The sequence below is a fragment of the Salvelinus alpinus genome, chromosome 26 (genome assembly GCF_045679555.1).
Source record: "Salvelinus alpinus chromosome 26, SLU_Salpinus.1, whole genome shotgun sequence".
Lineage (NCBI taxonomy): Eukaryota > Metazoa > Chordata > Actinopteri > Salmoniformes > Salmonidae > Salvelinus > Salvelinus alpinus.
Genome location: NC_092111.1, coordinates 15,231,745 through 15,251,185, shown reverse-complemented (window position 1 = coordinate 15,251,185; position 19,441 = coordinate 15,231,745). Strand labels below are relative to the sequence as shown.

The window sequence follows — 19,441 nt, the reverse complement described above, 5'->3', positions numbered from 1 at the left end:
ACTTCAACTACAACTGTAGCATCACCTACAACAACAACTGCAGATGCTTCCACAACTACTACTGCAGCCCCTACTGCAACCACAACTGAAGCTCCTTCGACACCAACGACATCAGCAACAACAGTCCCTACGACAACTGCAGCTAATACTTCAACTGTAGCTCCTACAATGCCAATGACAACAGGAGCTCCTACCATCAATTTACCTCATTCGACAACCACAACTGTATCACCTACGACAATCACAACAACATCCACTACAACAACTGCAGCTCCTACAATGTCAATCTCAACTGCAGGTCCTACTACCATTTTACCTCCTAGGACAACTACAACTGAAGTAAATACAGACATCACAACTGTAGCTCCATCAACACCAATCACAACTGCAGGTCCTACAACCATATTAACTCCTACGACAACCACAAGTGTAACTCCTACAGCAACCACAACAGCACCTACAACACCAATCAATTCGGCAGGTCCTACTACCATTTTACCTCATACGACAACCACAACTGAGGCTAATACAGAAATCACAACTGTAGCTCCTATGACCCCTGCAATTGCAGCTTCAAATACAACAACTGTAGCTCCTACGACCACAACAACTGCAGCAGCTCCTACAACAACAACTGTAGCTGCTTCCACAAACAAAACAGCAGCACCTACTACGTCAATCACAACTGCAGGTCCTACTACCATTTTAACTCCTACGACAAGCACAACTGAAGCTCCTTCAGAAGTCACAACTGTAGCTCCTTTGACCCCCACAATTGCAGCTTCTACTTCAACAACTGTAGCTCCCACGACAACTGCAGCAGCTCCTACAACAACAACTGTAGCTACTTCCACAAACAAAACAGCAGCACCTACTATGTCAATCACAACTGCAGGTCCTACTACCAGTTTAACTCCTACGACAAGCACAACTGAAGCTCCTTCAGAAGTCACAACTGTAGCTCCTTTGACCCCCACAATTGCAGCTTCTACTTCAACAACTGTAGCTCCCACGACCACTACAACTGCAGCACCCAATACGTCATTCACAACTGCAGGTCCTACTACCATTCTACCTCCTTCGACAACCACAACTGTATCACCTACGACAACCACAACAACATCCACTACAACAACTGTAGCTCCTTTGACCCCCACAATTGCAGCTTCAACTACAACAACTGCTGCTCCTACGACCACAACTGTAGCTACTTCTACAAACAAAACAGCAGCACCTACTACGTCAATCACAACTGCAGGTCCTCCTACCATTTTAACTCCTACGACAAGCACAACTGAAGTTCCTTCAGAAGTCACAACTGTAGCTCCTTTGACCCCCACAATTGCAGCTTCTACTTCAACAACTGTAGCTCCCATGACAACTGCAGCAGCTCCTACATCAACAACTGTAGCTGCTTCCACAAACAAAACAGCAGCACCTACTATGTCAATCACAACTGCAGGTCCTACTACCATTTTAACTCCTACGACAAGCACAACTGAAGCTCCTTCAGAAGTCACAACTGTAGCTCCTTTGACCCCCACAATTGCAGCTTCAACTACAACAACTGCTGCTCCTACGACCACAACTGTAGCTGCTTCTACAAACAAAACAGCAGCACCTACTACGTCAATCACAACTGCAGGTCCTACTCCCATTTTAACTCCTACGACAAGCACAACTGAAGCTCCTTCAGAAGTCACAACTGTAGCTCCTTTGACCCCCACAATTGCAGCTTCTACTTCAACAACTGTAGCTCCCACGACCACTACAACTGCAGCAGCTCCTACAACAACAACTGTAGCTGCTTCCACAACTACTACTGTAGCCCCTACTGCAACCACAACTGAAGCTCATTCTACACCAACGACATCAGCAACAACAGTCCCTACGACAACTGCAGCTAATACTTCAACTGTAGCTCCTACAATGCCAATGACAACTGCAGCTCCTACCACCAATTTACCTCCAACGACAACCACAACTGAAGCTCCTACAGACATCACAACTGTAGCTCTTATGCCCCCCACAATTGCAACTTCAACTACAACTGTAGCATCACCTACAACAACAACTGCAGATGCTTCCACAACCACAAGTGCAGCACCTACTACATCAATCACAACTGCAGGTCCTACTACAATTTTACCTCTTACGACAAGCACAACTGAAGCTCCTTCTACAACAACTGTAGCACCAACGACATCAGCAACAGCAGTCCCTACGACAACTGCAGCTAATACTTCAACTGTAGCTCCTACAATGCCAATCACAACTGCAGCAACAACTCTTGCTCCTACAACCTCTACAACGTCAGCACCCAATACGTCATTCACAACTGCAGGTCCTACTACCATTTTACCTACTTCGACAACCACAACTGTATCACCTACGACAACCACAACAACATCCACTACAACAACTGTAGCTCCTACAATGTCAATCTCAACTGCAGGTCCTACTACCATTTTACCTCCTACGACAACCACAACTGAAGCAAATACAGAAATCACAACTGTAGCTCCATCAACACCAATCACAACTGCAGGTCCTACAACCATATTAACTCCTACGACAACCACAACTGAAGCTCCTACAGACATCACAACTGTAGCTCTTATGCCCCCCACAATTGCAACTTCAACTACAACTGTAGCATCACCTACAACAACAACTGCAGATGCTTCCACAACTACTACTGCAGCCCCTACTGCAACCACAACTGAAGCTCCTTCTACACCAACGACATCAGCAACAACAGTCCTTACGACAACTGCAGCTAATACTTCAACTGTAGCTCCTACAATGCCAATGACAACTGCAGCTCCTACCATCAATTTACCTCATTCGACAACCACAACTGTATCACCTACGACAATCACAACAACATCCACTACAACAACTGCAGCTCCTACAATGTCAATCTCAACTGCAGGTCCTACTACCATTTTACCTCCTAGGTCAACTACAACTGAAGCAAATACAGACATCACAACTGTAGCTCCATCAACACCAATCACAACTGCAGGTCCTACAACCATATTAACTCCTACGACAACCACAAGTGTAGCTCCTACAGCAACCACAACAGCACCTACAACACCAATCAATTCTGCAGGTCCTACTACCATTTTACCTCCTACGACAACCACAACTGAGGCTAATACAGAAATCACAACTGTAGCTCCTATGACCCCTGCAATTGCAGCTTCAAATACAACAACTGTAGCTCCTACGACCACAACAACTGCAGCAGCTCCTATAACAACAACTGTAGCTGCTTCCACAAACAAAACAGCAGCACCTACTACGTCAATCACAACTGCAGGTCCTACTACCATTTTAACTCCTACGACAAGCACAACTGAAGCTCCTTCAGAAGTCACAACTGTAGCTCCTTTGACCCCCACAATTGCAGCTTCTACTTCAACAACTGTAGCTCCCACGACAACTGCAGCAGCTCCTACAACAACAACTGTAGCTACTTCCACAAACAAAACAGCAGCACCTACTATGTCAATCACAACTGCAGGTCCTACTACCAGTTTAACTCCTACGACAAGCACAACTGAAGCTCCTTCAGAAGTCACAACTGTAGCTCCTTTGACCCCCACAATTGCAGCTTCTACTTCAACAACTGTACCTCCCACGACAACTGCAGCAGCTCCTACAACAACAACTGTAGCTACTTCCACAAACAAAACAGCAGCACCTACTATGTCAATCACAACTGCAGGTCCTACTACCAGTTTAACTCCTACGACAAGCACAACTGAAGTTCCTTCAGAAGTCACAACTGTAGCTCCTTTGACCCCCACAATTGCAGCTTCTACTTCAACAACTGTAGCTCCCATGACAACTGCAGCAGCTCCTACATCAACAACTGTAGCTGCTTCCACAAACAAAACAGCAGCACCTACTATGTCAATCACAACTGCAGGTCCTACTACCATTTTAACTCCTACGACAAGCACAACTGAAGCTCCTTCAGAAGTCACAACTGTAGCTCCTTTGACCCCCACAATTGCAGCTTCAACTACAACAACTGCTGCTCCTACGACCACAACTGTAGCTGCTTCTACAAACAAAACAGCAGCACCTACTACGTCAATCACAACTGCAGGTCCTACTCCCATTTTAACTCCTACGACAAGCACAACTGAAGCTCCTTCAGAAGTCACAACTGTAGCTCCTTTGACCCCCACAATTGCAGCTTCTACTTCAACAACTGTAGCTCCCACGACCACTACAACTGCAGCAGCTCCTACAACAACAACTGTAGCTGCTTCCACAACTACTACTGTAGCCCCTACTGCAACCACAACTGAAGCTCATTCTACACCAACGACATCAGCAACAACAGTCCCTACGACAACTGCAGCTAATACTTCAACTGTAGCTCCTACAATGCCAATGACAACTGCAGCTCCTACCACCAATTTACCTCCAACGACAACCACAACTGAAGCTCCTACAGACATCACAACTGTAGCTCTTATGCCCCCCACAATTGCAACTTCAACTACAACTGTAGCATCACCTACAACAACAACTGCAGATGCTTCCACAACCACAAGTGCAGCACCTACTACATCAATCACAACTGCAGGTCCTACTACAATTTTACCTCTTACGACAACCACAACTGAAGCTCCTACAGAAATCACAACAGTAGCTTCTAAGACCCCCACAATTGCAAATTCTACTTCAACAACTGTAGCTCCCACAACCACTACAACTGCAGCAGCTCCTACAACAACAACTGTAGCTGCTTCAACAACTATTACTGTAGCCCCTACTGCAACAACAACTGAAGCTCCTTCTACAACAACTGTAGCACCAACGACATCAGCAACAGCAGTCCCTACGACAACTGCAGCTAATACTTCAACTGTAGCTCCTACAATGCCAATCACAACTGCAGCAACAACTCTTGCTCCTACAACCTCTACAACTTCAGCACCCAATACGTCATTCACAACTGCAGGTCCTACTACCATTTTACCTACTTCGACAACCACAACTGTATCACCTACGACAACCACAACAACATCCACTACAACAACTGTAGCTCCTACAATGTCAATCTCAACTGCAGGTCCTACTACCATTTTACCTCCTACGACAACCACAACTGAAGCAAATACAGAAATCACAACTGTAGCTCCATCAACACCAATCACAACTGCAGGTCCTACAACCATATTAACTCCTACGACAACCACAACTGAAGCTCCTACAGACATCACAACTGTAGCTCTTATGCCCCCCACAATTGCAACTTCAACTACAACTGTAGCATCACCTACAACAACAACTGCAGATGCTTCCACAACTACTACTGCAGCCCCTACTGCAACCACAACTGAAGCTCCTTCGACACCAACGACATCAGCAACAACAGTCCTTACGACAACTGCAGCTAATACTTCAACTGTAGCTCCTACAATGCCAATGACAACTGCAGCTCCTACCATCAATTTACCTCATTCGACAACCACAACTGTATCACCTACGACAATCACAACAACATCCACTACAACAACTGCAGCTCCTACAATGTCAATCTCAACTGCAGGTCCTACTACCATTTTACCTCCTAGGTCAACTACAACTGAAGCAAATACAGACATCACAACTGTAGCTCCATCAACACCAATCACAACTGCAGGTCCTACAACCATATTAACTCCTACGACAACCACAAGTGTAGCTCCTACAGCAACCACAACAGCACCTACAACACCAATCAATTCTGCAGGTCCTACTACCATTTTACCTCCTACGACAACCACAACTGAGGCTAATACTGAAATCACAACTGTAGCTTCTGTGACCCCTGCAATTGCAGCTTCAAATACAACAACTCTAGCTCCTACGACCACAACAACTGCAGCAGCTCCTATAACAACAACTGTAGTTGCTTCCACAAACAAAACAGCAGCACCTACTACGTCAATCACAACTGCAGGTCCTACTACCATTTTAACTCCTACGACAAGCACAACTGAAGCTCCTTCAGAAGTCACAACTGTAGCTCCTTTGACCCCCACAATTGCAGCTTCTACTTCAACAACTGTAGCTCCCACGACAACTGCAGCAGCTCCTACAACAACAACTGTAGCTACTTCCACAAACAAAACAGCAGCACCTACTATGTCAATCACAACTGCAGGTCCTACTACCAGTTTAACTCCTACGACAAGCACAACTGAAGCTCCTTCAGAAGTCACAACTGTAGCTCCTTTGACCCCCACAATTGCAGCTTCTACTTCAACAACTGTAGCTCCCACGACCACTACAACTGCAGCAGCTCCTACAACAACAACTGTAGCTGCTTCCACAACTACTACTGTAGCCCCTACTGCAACCACAACTGAAGCTCATTCTACACCAACGACATCAGCAACAACAGTCCCTACGACAACTGCAGCTAATATTTCAACTGTAGCTCCTACAATGCCAATGACAACTGCAGCTCCTACCACCAATTTACCTCATTCGACAACCACAACTGTATCACCTACGACAATCACAACAACATCCACTACAACAACTGCAGCACCTACTACGTCAATCACAACTGCAGGTCCTACTACCATTTTAACTCCAACGACAACCACAACTGAAGCTCCTACAGACATCACAACTGTAGCTCTTATGCCCCCCACAATTGCAATTGCAACTTCAACTACAACTGTAGCATCACCTACAACAACAACTGCAGATGCTTCCACAACCACAAGTGCAGCACCTACTACATCAATCACAACTGCAGGTCCTACTACAATTTTACCTCTTATGACAACCACAACTGAAGCTCCTACAGAAATCACAACAGTAGCTTCTATGACCCCCACAATTGCAGATTCTACTTCAACAACTGTAGCTCCCACAACCACTACAACTGCAGCAGCTCCTACAACAACAACTGTAGCTGCTTCAACAACTATTACTGTAGCCCCTACTGCAACAACAACTGAAGCTCCTTCTACAACAACTGTAGCACCAACGACATCAGCAACAGCAGTCCCTACGACAACTGCAGCTAATACTTCAACTGTAGCTCCTACAATGCCAATCACAACTGCAGCAACAACTCTTGCTCCTACAACCTCTACAACTTCAGCACCCAATACGTCATTCACAACTGCAGGTCCTACTACCATTTTACCTCCTTCGACAACCACAACTGTATCACCTACGACAACCACAACAACATCCACTACAACAACTGTAGCTCCTACAATGTCAATCTCAACTGCAGGTCCTACTACCATTTTACCTCCTACGACAACCACAACTGAAGCAAATACAGAAATCACAACTGTAGCTCCATCAACACCAATCACAACTGCAGGTCCTACAACCGTATTAACTACTACGACAACCACAAGTGTAACTCCTACAGCAACCACAACAGCACCTACAACGCCAATCAATTCTGCAGGTCCTACTACCATTTTACCTCCTACGACAACCACAACTGAAGCTAATACAGAAATCACAACTGTAGCTCCTATGACCCCTGCAATTGCAGCTTCAAATACAACAACTGTAGTTCCTACGACCACAACAACTGCAGCAGCTCCTATAACAACAACTGTAGCTGTTTCCACAAACACAACTGCAGCTCCTACAATGTCAATCACAACTGCAGGTCCTACTACCATTTTAACTCCTACGACAAGCACAACTGAAGGTCCTACAGACATCACAACTGTAGCTCTTATGCCCCCCACAATTGCAGCTTCAACTACAACAACTGCTGCTCCTACGACCACAACTGTAGCTGCTTCTACAAACAAAACAGCAGCACCTACTACGTCAATCACAACTGCAGGTCCTACTACCATTTTAACTCCTACGACAAGCACAACTGAAGTTCCTTCAGAAGTCACAACTGTAGCTCCTTTGACCCCCACAATTGCAGCTTCTACTTCAACAACTGTAGCTCCCACGACAACTGCAGCAGCTCCTAAAACAACAACTGTAGCTGCTTCCACAAACAAAACAGCAGCACCTACTATGTCAATCACAACTGCAGGTCCTACTACCATTTTAACTCCTACGACAAGCACAACTGAAGCTCCTTCAGAAGTCACAACTGTAGCTCCTTTGACCCCCACAATTGCAGCTTCAACTACAACAACTGCTTCTCCTACGACCACAACTGTAGCGGCTTCTACATACAAAACAGCAGCACCTACAACGTCAATCACAACTGCAGGTCCTACTACCATTTTAACTCCTACGACAAGCACAACTGAAGCTCCTTCAGAAGTCACAACTGTAGCTCCTTTGACCCCCACAATTGCAGCTTCTAATACAACAACTGTAGCTCCCACGACAACTGCAGCAGCTCCTACAACAACAACTGTAGCTGCTTCCACAAACAAAACAGCAGCACCTACTATGTCAATCACAACTGCAGGTCCTACTACCATTTTAACTCCTACGACAAGCACAACTGAAGCTCCTTCAGAAGTCACAACTGTAGCTCCTTTGACCCCCACAATTGCAGCTTCAACTACAACAACTGCTGCTACTACGACCACAACTGTAGCTGCTTCTACAAACAAAACAGCAGCACCTACTACGTCAATCACAACTGCAGGTCCTACTACCATTTTAACTCCTACGACAAGCACAACTGAAGCTCCTTCAGAAGTCACAATTGTAGCTCCTTTGACCCCTACAAATGCAGCTTCTACTTCAACAACTGTAGCTCCCACGACAACTGCAGCAGCTCCTACAACAACAACTGTAGCTGCTTCCACAAACAAAACAGCAGCACCTACTATGTCAATCACAACTGCAGGTCCTACTACCATTTTAACTCCTACGACAAGCACAACTGAAGCTCCTTCAGAAGTCACAACTGTAGCTCCTTTGACCCCCACAATTGCAGCTTCTACTTCAACAACTGTAGCTCCCACGACCACTACAACTGCAGCAGCTCCTACAACAACAACTGTAGCTGCTTCCACAACTATTACTGTAGCCCCTACTGCAACCACAACTGAAGCTCATTCTACACCACCGACATCAGCAACAACAGTCCCAACGACAACTGCCGCTAATATTTCAACTGTAGCTCCTACAATGCCAATGACAACTGCAGCTCCTACCACCAATTTACCTCATTCGACAACCACAACTGTATCACCTACGACAATCACAACAACATCCACTACAACAACTGCAGCACCTACTACGTCAATCACAACTGCAGGTCCTACTACCATTTTAACTCCAACGACAACCACAACTGAAGCTCCTACAGACATCACAACTGTAGCTCTTATGCCCCCCACAATTGCAACTTCAACTACAACTGTAGCATCACCTACAACAACAACTGCAGATGCTTCAACAACCACAACTGCAGCTCCTACCACCAATTTACCTCATTCGACAACCACAACTGTATCACCTACGACAATCACAACAACATCCACTACAACAACTGCAGCACCTACTACGTCAATCACAACTGCAGGTCCTACTACCATTTTAACTCCTACGACAAGCACAACTGAAGCTCCTTCAGAAGTCACAATTGTAGCTCCTTTGACCCCTACAAATGCAGCTTCTACTTCAACAACTGTAGCTCCCACGACAACTGCAGCAGCTCCTACAACAACAACTGTAGCTGCTTCCACAAACAAAACAGCAGCACCTACTATGTCAATCACAACTGCAGGTCCTACTACCATTTTAACTCCTACGACAAGCACAACTGAAGCTCCTTCAGAAGTCACAACTGTAGCTCCTTTGACCCCCACAATTGCAGCTTCTACTTCAACAACTGTAGCTCCCACGACCACTACAACTGCAGCAGCTCCTACAACAACAACTTTAGCTGCTTCCACAACTATTACTGTAGCCCCTACTGCAACCACAACTGAAGCTCATTCTACACCACCGACATCAGCAACAACAGTCCCAACGACAACTGCCGCTAATATTTCAACTGTAGCTCCTACAATGCCAATGACAACTGCAGCTCCTACCACCAATTTACCTCATTCGACAACCACAACTGTATCACCTACGACAATCACGACAACATCCACTATAACTGCAGCACCTACTACGTCAATCACAACTGCAGGTCCTACTACCATTTTAACTCCAACGACAACCACAACTGAAGCTCCTACAGACATCACAACTGTAGCTCTTATGCCCCCGACAATTGCAACTTCAACTACAACTGTAGCATCACCTACAACAACAACTGCAGATGCTTCAACAACCACAACTGCAGCTCCTACCACCAATTTACCTCATTCGACAACCACAACTGTATCACCTACGACAATCACAACAACATCCACTACAACAACTGCAGCACCTACTACGTCAATCACAACTGCAGGTCCTACTACCATTTTAACTCCTACGACAAGCACAACTGAAGCTCCTTCAGAAGTCACAATTGTAGCTCCTTTGACCCCTACAAATGCAGCTTCTACTTCAACAACTGTAGCTCCCACGACAACTGCAGCAGCTCCTACAACAACAACTGTAGCTGCTTCCACAAACAAAACAGCAGCACCTACTATGTCAATCACAACTGCAGGTCCTACTACCATTTTAACTCTTACGACAACCACAACTGAAGCTCCTACAGAAATCACAACAGTAGCTTCTATCACCCCCACAATTGCAGATTCTACTTCAACAACTGTAGCTCCCACAACCACTACAACTGCAGCAGCTCCTACAACAACAACTGTAGATGCTTCCACAACTACTACTGCATCCCCTACTGCAACAACAACTGAAGCTCCTTCTACAACAACTGTAGCACCAACGACATCAGCAACAGCAGTCCATACGACAACTGCAGCTAACACTTCAACTGTAGCTCCTACAATGCCAATCACAACTGCAGCAACAACTCTTGCACCTACAACCTCTACAACTTCAGCACCCAATACGTCATTCACAACTGCAGGTCCTACTACCATTTTACCTCCTTCGACAACCACACCTCTATCACCTACGACAACCACAACAACATCCACTACAACAACTGTAGCTCCTACAATGTCAATCTCAACTGCAGGTCCTACTACCATTTTACCTCCTACGACAACCACAACTGAAGCAAATACAGAAATCACAACTGTAGCTCCATCAACACCAATCACAACTGCAGGTCCTACAACCGTATTAACTACTACGACAACCACAAGTGTAACTCCTACAGCAACCACAACAGCACCTACAACGCCAATCAATTCTGCAGGTCCTACTACCATTTTACCTCCTACGACAACCACAACTGAAGCTAATACAGAAATCACAACTGTAGCTCCTATGACCCCTGCAATTGCAGCTTCAAATACAACAACTGTAGTTCCTACGACCACAACAACTGCAGCAGCTCCTATAACAACAACTGTAGCTGTTTCCACAAACACAACTGCAGCTCCTACAATGTCAATCACAACTGCAGGTCCTACTACCATTTTAACTCCTACGACAAGCACAACTGAAGCTCCTACAGACATCACAACTGTAGCTCTTATGCCCCCCACAATTGCAGCTTCAACTACAACAACTGCTGCTCCTACGACCACAACTGTAGCTGCTTCTACAAACAAAACAGCAGCACCTACTACGTCAATCACAACTGCAGGTCCTACTACCATTTTAACTCCTACGACAAGCACAACTGAAGTTCCTTCAGAAGTCACAACTGTAGCTCCTTTGACCCCCACAATTGCAGCTTCTACTTCAACAACTGTAGCTCCCACGACAACTGCAGCAGCTCCTAAAACAACAACTGTAGCTGCTTCCACAAACAAAACAGCAGCACCTACTATGTCAATCACAACTGCAGGTCCTACTACCATTTTAACTCCTACGACAAGCACAACTGAAGCTCCTTCAGAAGTCACAACTGTAGCTCCTTTGACCCCCACAATTGCAGCTTCAACTACAACAACTGCTTCTCCTACGACCACAACTGTAGCGGCTTCTACATACAAAACAGCAGCACCTACAACGTCAATCACAACTGCAGGTCCTACTACCATTTTAACTCCTACGACAAGCACAACTGAAGCTCCTTCAGAAGTCACAACTGTAGCTCCTTTGACCCCCACAATTGCAGCTTCTAATACAACAACTGTAGCTCCCACGACAACTGCAGCAGCTCCTACAACAACAACTGTAGCTGCTTCCACAAACAAAACAGCAGCACCTACTATGTCAATCACAACTGCAGGTCCTACTACCATTTTAACTCCTACGACAAGCACAACTGAAGCTCCTTCAGAAGTCACAACTGTAGCTCCTTTGACCCCCACAATTGCAGCTTCAACTACAACAACTGCTGCTACTACGACCACAACTGTAGCTGCTTCTACAAACAAAACAGCAGCACCTACTACGTCAATCACAACTGCAGGTCCTACTACCATTTTAACTCCTACGACAAGCACAACTGAAGCTCCTTCAGAAGTCACAATTGTAGCTCCTTTGACCCCTACAAATGCAGCTTCTACTTCAACAACTGTAGCTCCCACGACAACTGCAGCAGCTCCTACAACAACAACTGTAGCTGCTTCCACAAACAAAACAGCAGCACCTACTATGTCAATCACAACTGCAGGTCCTACTACCATTTTAACTCCTACGACAAGCACAACTGAAGCTCCTTCAGAAGTCACAACTGTAGCTCCTTTGACCCCCACAATTGCAGCTTCTACTTCAACAACTGTAGCTCCCACGACCACTACAACTGCAGCAGCTCCTACAACAACAACTGTAGCTGCCTCCACAACTATTACTGTAGCCCCTACTGCAACCACAACTGAAGCTCATTCTACACCACCGACATCAGCAACAACAGTCCCAACGACAACTGCCGCTAATATTTCAACTGTAGCTCCTACAATGCCAATGACAACTGCAGCTCCTACCACCAATTTACCTCATTCGACAACCACAACTGTATCACCTACGACAATCACAACAACATCCACTACAACAACTGCAGCACCTACTACGTCAATCACAACTGCAGGTCCTACTACCATTTTAACTCCAACGACAACCACAACTGAAGCTCCTACAGACATCACAACTGTAGCTCTTATGCCCCCCACAATTGCAACTTCAACTACAACTGTAGCATCACCTACAACAACAACTGCAGATGCTTCAACAACCACAACTGCAGCTCCTACCACCAATTTACCTCATTCGACAACCACAACTGTATCACCTACGACAATCACAACAACATCCACTACAACAACTGCAGCACCTACTACGTCAATCACAACTGCAGGTCCTACTACCATTTTAACTCCTACGACAAGCACAACTGAAGCTCCTTCAGAAGTCACAATTGTAGCTCCTTTGACCCCTACAAATGCAGCTTCTACTTCAACAACTGTAGCTCCCACGACAACTGCAGCAGCTCCTACAACAACAACTGTAGCTGCTTCCACAAACAAAACAGCAGCACCTACTATGTCAATCACAACTGCAGGTCCTACTACCATTTTAACTCCTACGACAAGCACAACTGAAGCTCCTTCAGAAGTCACAACTGTAGCTCCTTTGACCCCCACAATTGCAGCTTCTACTTCAACAACTGTAGCTCCCACGACCACTACAACTGCAGCAGCTCCTACAACAACAACTTTAGCTGCTTCCACAACTATTACTGTAGCCCCTACTGCAACCACAACTGAAGCTCATTCTACACCACCGACATCAGCAACAACAGTCCCAACGACAACTGCCGCTAATATTTCAACTGTAGCTCCTACAATGCCAATGACAACTGCAGCTCCTACCACCAATTTACCTCATTCGACAACCACAACTGTATCACCTACGACAATCACAACAACATCCACTACAACAACTGCAGCACCTACTACGTCAATCACAACTGCAGGTCCTACTACCATTTTAACTCCAACGACAACCACAACTGAAGCTCCTACAGACATCACAACTGTAGCTCTTATGCCCCCCACAATTGCAACTTCAACTACAACTGTAGCATCACCTACAACAACAACTGCAGATGCTTCAACAACCACAACTGCAGCTCCTACCACCAATTTACCTCATTCGACAACCACAACTGTATCACCTACGACAATCACAACAACATCCACTACAACAACTGCAGCACCTACTACGTCAATCACAACTGCAGGTCCTACTACCATTTTAACTCCTACGACAAGCACAACTGAAGCTCCTTCAGAAGTCACAATTGTAGCTCCTTTGACCCCTACAAATGCAGCTTCTACTTCAACAACTGTAGCTCCCACGACAACTGCAGCAGCTCCTACAACAACAACTGTAGCTGCTTCCACAAACAAAACAGCAGCACCTACTATGTCAATCACAACTGCAGGTCCTACTACCATTTTAACTCTTACGACAACCACAACTGAAGCTCCTACAGAAATCACAACAGTAGCTTCTATGACCCCCACAATTGCAGATTCTACTTCAACAACTGTAGCTCCCACAACCACTACAACTGCAGCAGCTCCTACAACAACAACTGTAGATGCTTCCACAACTACTACTGCATCCCCTACTGCAACAACAACTGAAGCTCCTTCTACAACAACTGTAGCACCAACGACATCAGCAACAGCAGTCCATACGACAACTGCAGCTAACACTTCAACTGTAGCTCCTACAATGCCAATCACAACTGCAGCAACAACTCTTGCACCTACAACCTCTACAACTTCAGCACCCAATACGTCATTCACAACTGCAGGTCCTACTACCATTTTACCTCCTTCGACAACCACACCTCTATCACCTACGACAACCACAACAACATCCACTACAACAACTGTAGCTCCTACAATGTCAATCTCAACTGCAGGTCCTACTACCATTTTACCTCCTAGGACAACCACAACTGAAGCAAATACAGAAATCACAACTGTAGTTCCATCAACACCAATCACAACTGCAGGTCCTACAACCATATTAACTCCTACGACAACCACAAGTGTAGCTCCTACAGCAACCACAACAGCACCTACAACGCCAATCAATTCTGCAGGTCCTACTACCATTTTACCTCCTACGACAACCACAACTGAAGCTAATACAGAAATCACAACTGTAGTTCCTATGACCACCGCAATTGCAGCTTCAATTACAAAAACTGTAGCTCCTACGACCAAAACAACTGAATCAGCTCCTATAACAACAACTGTAGCTGTTTCCACAAACACACCTGCAGCTCCTACAATGTCAATCTCAACTGCAGGTTCTACTACCAATTTACCTCCTTCGACAACCACAACTGTATCACCTACGACAATCACAACTGCAGGTCCTACTACCATTTTACCTCCTACGACAACCACAACTGAAGCTAATACAGAAATCACAACTCTAGCTCCTATGACCCCCACAATTGCAGCTTCAACTAAAACAACTGTTTCTCCTACGACCACAACAACTGCAGCAGCTCCTACAACAACAACTGTAGCTGCTTCCACAAACAAAACAGCAGCACCTACTATGTCAATCACAACTGCAGGTCCTACTACCATTTTAACTCCTACGACAAGCACAACTGAAGCTCCTTCAGAAGTCACAACTGTCGCTCCTTTGACCCCCACAATTGCAGCTTCCACTTCAACAACTGTAGCTCCCACGACCACTACAACTGCAGCAGCTCCTACAACAACAACTGCAGCTAATACTACAACAACTGTAGCTCCTACAACGCAAATCACAACTGCAGTTCCTAATACCATTTTAATTCCTACGGCAGTGACAACTGTAGCTCCTACAGCAACCACAACAGCAGCTAGTACAACAACTGTAGTTTCTATGACAACCACAGCTGCAGCTTCTACTAAGGCAACCACAGCTGCCACTCATACTATGACAACATCAACTGCAGCTCCTATGATAACTCTAGCTCATTTTACAACAACACCTGTAACTCTAATGGCAACCACAACTGCAGCTCCAACTGGAACAACTGCCTCGTTTTCGACAAAGACAACTGCAGTTCCTGCTACGACAACCATAACAGCAGCTCCTACCACCATAACTGCAGCTCCTCCTGCCATAGCTGCATTTACTACAATAACTGTGGCTCCATCAGCAACCACAACTACAGCTTCTACGAGAACCACCACAGGACCTACTAAAACAAACACAAATGTAGCTCCTATTATTCCAACGATGACAACCACAACTCCAGCTTCTATGGCAACCATCGCAGCTCCTACTGCAATGACCACTACAACTATGGCTCCTACTACTACAACTAGAACAGCAGCTCCTACAAGTACAACCACAACGGCAACTTTTACCTCAACTTCTACGGCTTCAGTGGCATCAACTAGGTAAGCAAAATAATTAAATATAATTGTTTCATACAGTCTAATTAACATTTTATTTTCAATCAAGGAAGCCTTGCAACAAAGAACAATGTATCTCCGCCATTAACCACTAATGCTTTCATAAAACCATACAAAATGTCCAAATGTATTATCATTTTCTCTCAGATTTGGCACAGTGGTGGTTTTTATAAGACTAGAGTTCCAGCTCAACACAGCAGTCCCCACTAAGGATGATGTCCTTGGTGCCGTCAACAAGAAACTGTCTCCTCAATTCAGGACCTTCAAAATTCAAAGAAACACTCAAGCCACCCTCCAGAATGCAACTTATATCAGTGAGTTGAACAAATTTGGCTTATATCATGAAGTATGCTTTTAAAAACTTTTAAAAACATATTTCCTCCTAAAATTCAAGACAATTACGTCTGCTTAGAATAATTATGTTAATTAATAAGTAAACAATTAACTGCTCCCACTTTCTAAATACTTCTTAAATGTGGCTTTTCCACACACAGAATCAGCTTTGTTGAAACTCATAAATTCTAACAGGTCATTTTGTCTGCTGCTATAGTAAATTGTAAATAAGAATTTGTTCTTTAATTGATTTGCCTAGTTAACTAAAAGTTAAATAAAATAAATATAGTGATGTTTTTTTTGTGCTCACAGAACTTGCAGATACTTCATTTGCTGTTGATCTTGGTTTCAAAATAACCAATGTATCCATGGAGGAGAGACTGCTTAAAAGTGCTAGACTCACTTTCACCAATGATACCTACAGCCAGATACAGGATTCAATTAACAGCCTAGTAAGATACTTTTTCGTACTAGATTACTCAATCTAGGATATTGTACTGTAAAGTTAATCAACAGAATTCAACAGGAATGTTTAAGGGCCATATTGGCCATATCATTTGACCATAATACATCTAAAAACTTGGACATGAAATCCATAACCATCCATGATCCTGTCAGATCATCTTAATAATTGAGAACTTGATTTTATGTCTCCTTTTAGCTGCATGATATTCTCAGTGAACCAAACGGCAAACAATTTGACTTTCCCAAAGCCAAATTTAGGTGAGTACAACTTCAAGCCCTCCCCAAACAACCCAGTTTTCTTAACTGCACTCTTTAGAATGTCTGCTGATTTCATACAGCTGCTGTTTGTACAGCTAAACAGGATGGAGGGAGCATGTGTTGTATATGTTCCAGTTGTGGATCAGTACTACATATGATTTATATGATCTGATATAAGGATTATTTCCATGAACAGGTCTTGTTCACACATTCCACAGTTCAACTCTCACAGGAACTCATTTTTATCTTTACAGTGTTGTTGGCAATCAAATCAGGGCAAACGTGACGTATGTATACAAAGAGAAAGACGTCAACCTCCCTAGTGCCTTTCTAGGGGATGTTTTAAAAGTCTCAGGTACGCTGATTTTGTTGTCATTGGTCATCAAACTGCATGTAACAACTTGTGTATAACACTCAAATGTGAAAACAATTTCATATATCACAAGTTTATAATACCCCCTAAATATTGTTCACTTTGTATTCTAGGTCCCCTGACAACCACTGTTGCCCCAACAACAACTACCAGCACCGCACCACCTACTACCATTTTGCTGACCACTCATTTCAGTACAAGTGACAGAGGTTTTCCTGGCTGGGCTCTGGCCATTATCATCCCCTGTGGCATGGCTATCATTTTGGTACCCCTGTGGATCCTGCTATGTGTACGTATAGGCTTGTGTTCACTTATGTACTGTGTATACTGTTTACATATTTTACAGAGTATTTAATAAAAAAATATGCTAAATCTCTGCAATGATTTGATTTTACATGTGAATCATACTTCTCCATCTTGTTTTGCAGTGCATGCTATGTGGCGGCTGTGCAGGTTTAAGGAGACGCTGGCACAGACGCAGATCTTACAACGCACAGTACACCACAAGAAACGGCCTCTTCTGAGGTGACAAGACTATGAAAATAACAGCCAATCCATCTATATCTGCTCATCATCACAACAAATAATATACTTTTCATGTAATTCATACACCATTACTTTTGAGAAGATCAAACACGGACTTGCTTATATTTTTATAACAACATTGCATTGTTCTTGATAGGGTTAATAGGTCACATGTTTCCCCAATGTACTACTTTTTAATATTATACAGTATTTCTCATTTTAGTCAAAGCTACAGCTGAGCTGGTATATTATGCATTTATGTAATTTAATCATTTATATACACAGAAATATTATTTTTGATTTTTGTCATTTCCCCTGCTGATTTAAGCTATTAACTCACTATATTTGAAAGTCTGCAATACAGCACTTGTTTCTTTATCATACAATTTAACACATGTAATAAAAGCCTTTCAAATCAATATTAACTGGAGAAATAATATGTCTGCAGAAATCCTCTTAGAATTATTTAAACATGCTATACGCAACAATTGGTAACACTTTGCTTTACAGGGTAAACCTTTAAGAGTTTTAATTTGAAATCGCCTCATGAATGATGTTGAATAAATGTATTAAGGTTGTTATGAATAATCCTTCAAAATTCACAAAGGCCTCATGATTGGCTTCATAAAGGTGTTATGAATGCCTTATCTGTATACCCTCCTATAGTAAATTGTTGACCAACAATTTAGCGGCAATTTAGATATCTTCAGGGTTTTTGAAGAATTACACCATAGAAATACAAACATATAAGGTAGAAGCTACACAAGTGAAAGCAGAGTTCAGGTTATCAAAAATGGGCAGGCAAATAGACAGGTCAAGGCAGGGGTAAATAGTCCAGAGAAGAGGGGGAAAGTTACAGGACAGCAGGCAGGCTCAGGTCAGGCAGAAGCCGGTAATCCAGAGGTTGGGCAAAAGTACAGGACGGCAGGCAGGCTAAGGCAGAGTGGTCAGGCAGGCGGGCTCAGAGACAGGACAGGCAAGGGTAAAAACCAAGAGGGCGAGAAAAAGATACTGGGGAAAAGCAGGAGCTGAGACAAAGCGCTGGTAGGCTTGAACACATGAACTGGCACAGACAGAAAACACAGGTATAAAT

At 44.2% G+C, this 19,441-nt stretch overlaps 1 protein-coding gene across 1 annotated transcript in view; it reads left to right on the top strand.

Annotated features, from left to right (window-relative positions):
- Positions 1-18,027, top strand: part of LOC139554318 (mucin-5AC-like) — a gene marked incomplete at its 5' end in the record, with an annotated part of 21,555 nt that extends 3,528 nt beyond the window's left edge. Inside the window, 5 exons of the mRNA XM_071367075.1 lie at positions 986-1,137; positions 4,793-4,987; positions 8,708-8,766; positions 17,389-17,450; positions 17,937-18,027. Coding sequence (XP_071223176.1) covers positions 986-1,137; positions 4,793-4,987; positions 8,708-8,766; positions 17,389-17,450; positions 17,937-18,027 — 559 coding nt within the window. The remainder of the gene's footprint in view (positions 1-985; positions 1,138-4,792; positions 4,988-8,707; positions 8,767-17,388; positions 17,451-17,936) is intronic.
- Between the last annotated feature and the right edge of the window lie 1,414 nt (positions 18,028-19,441).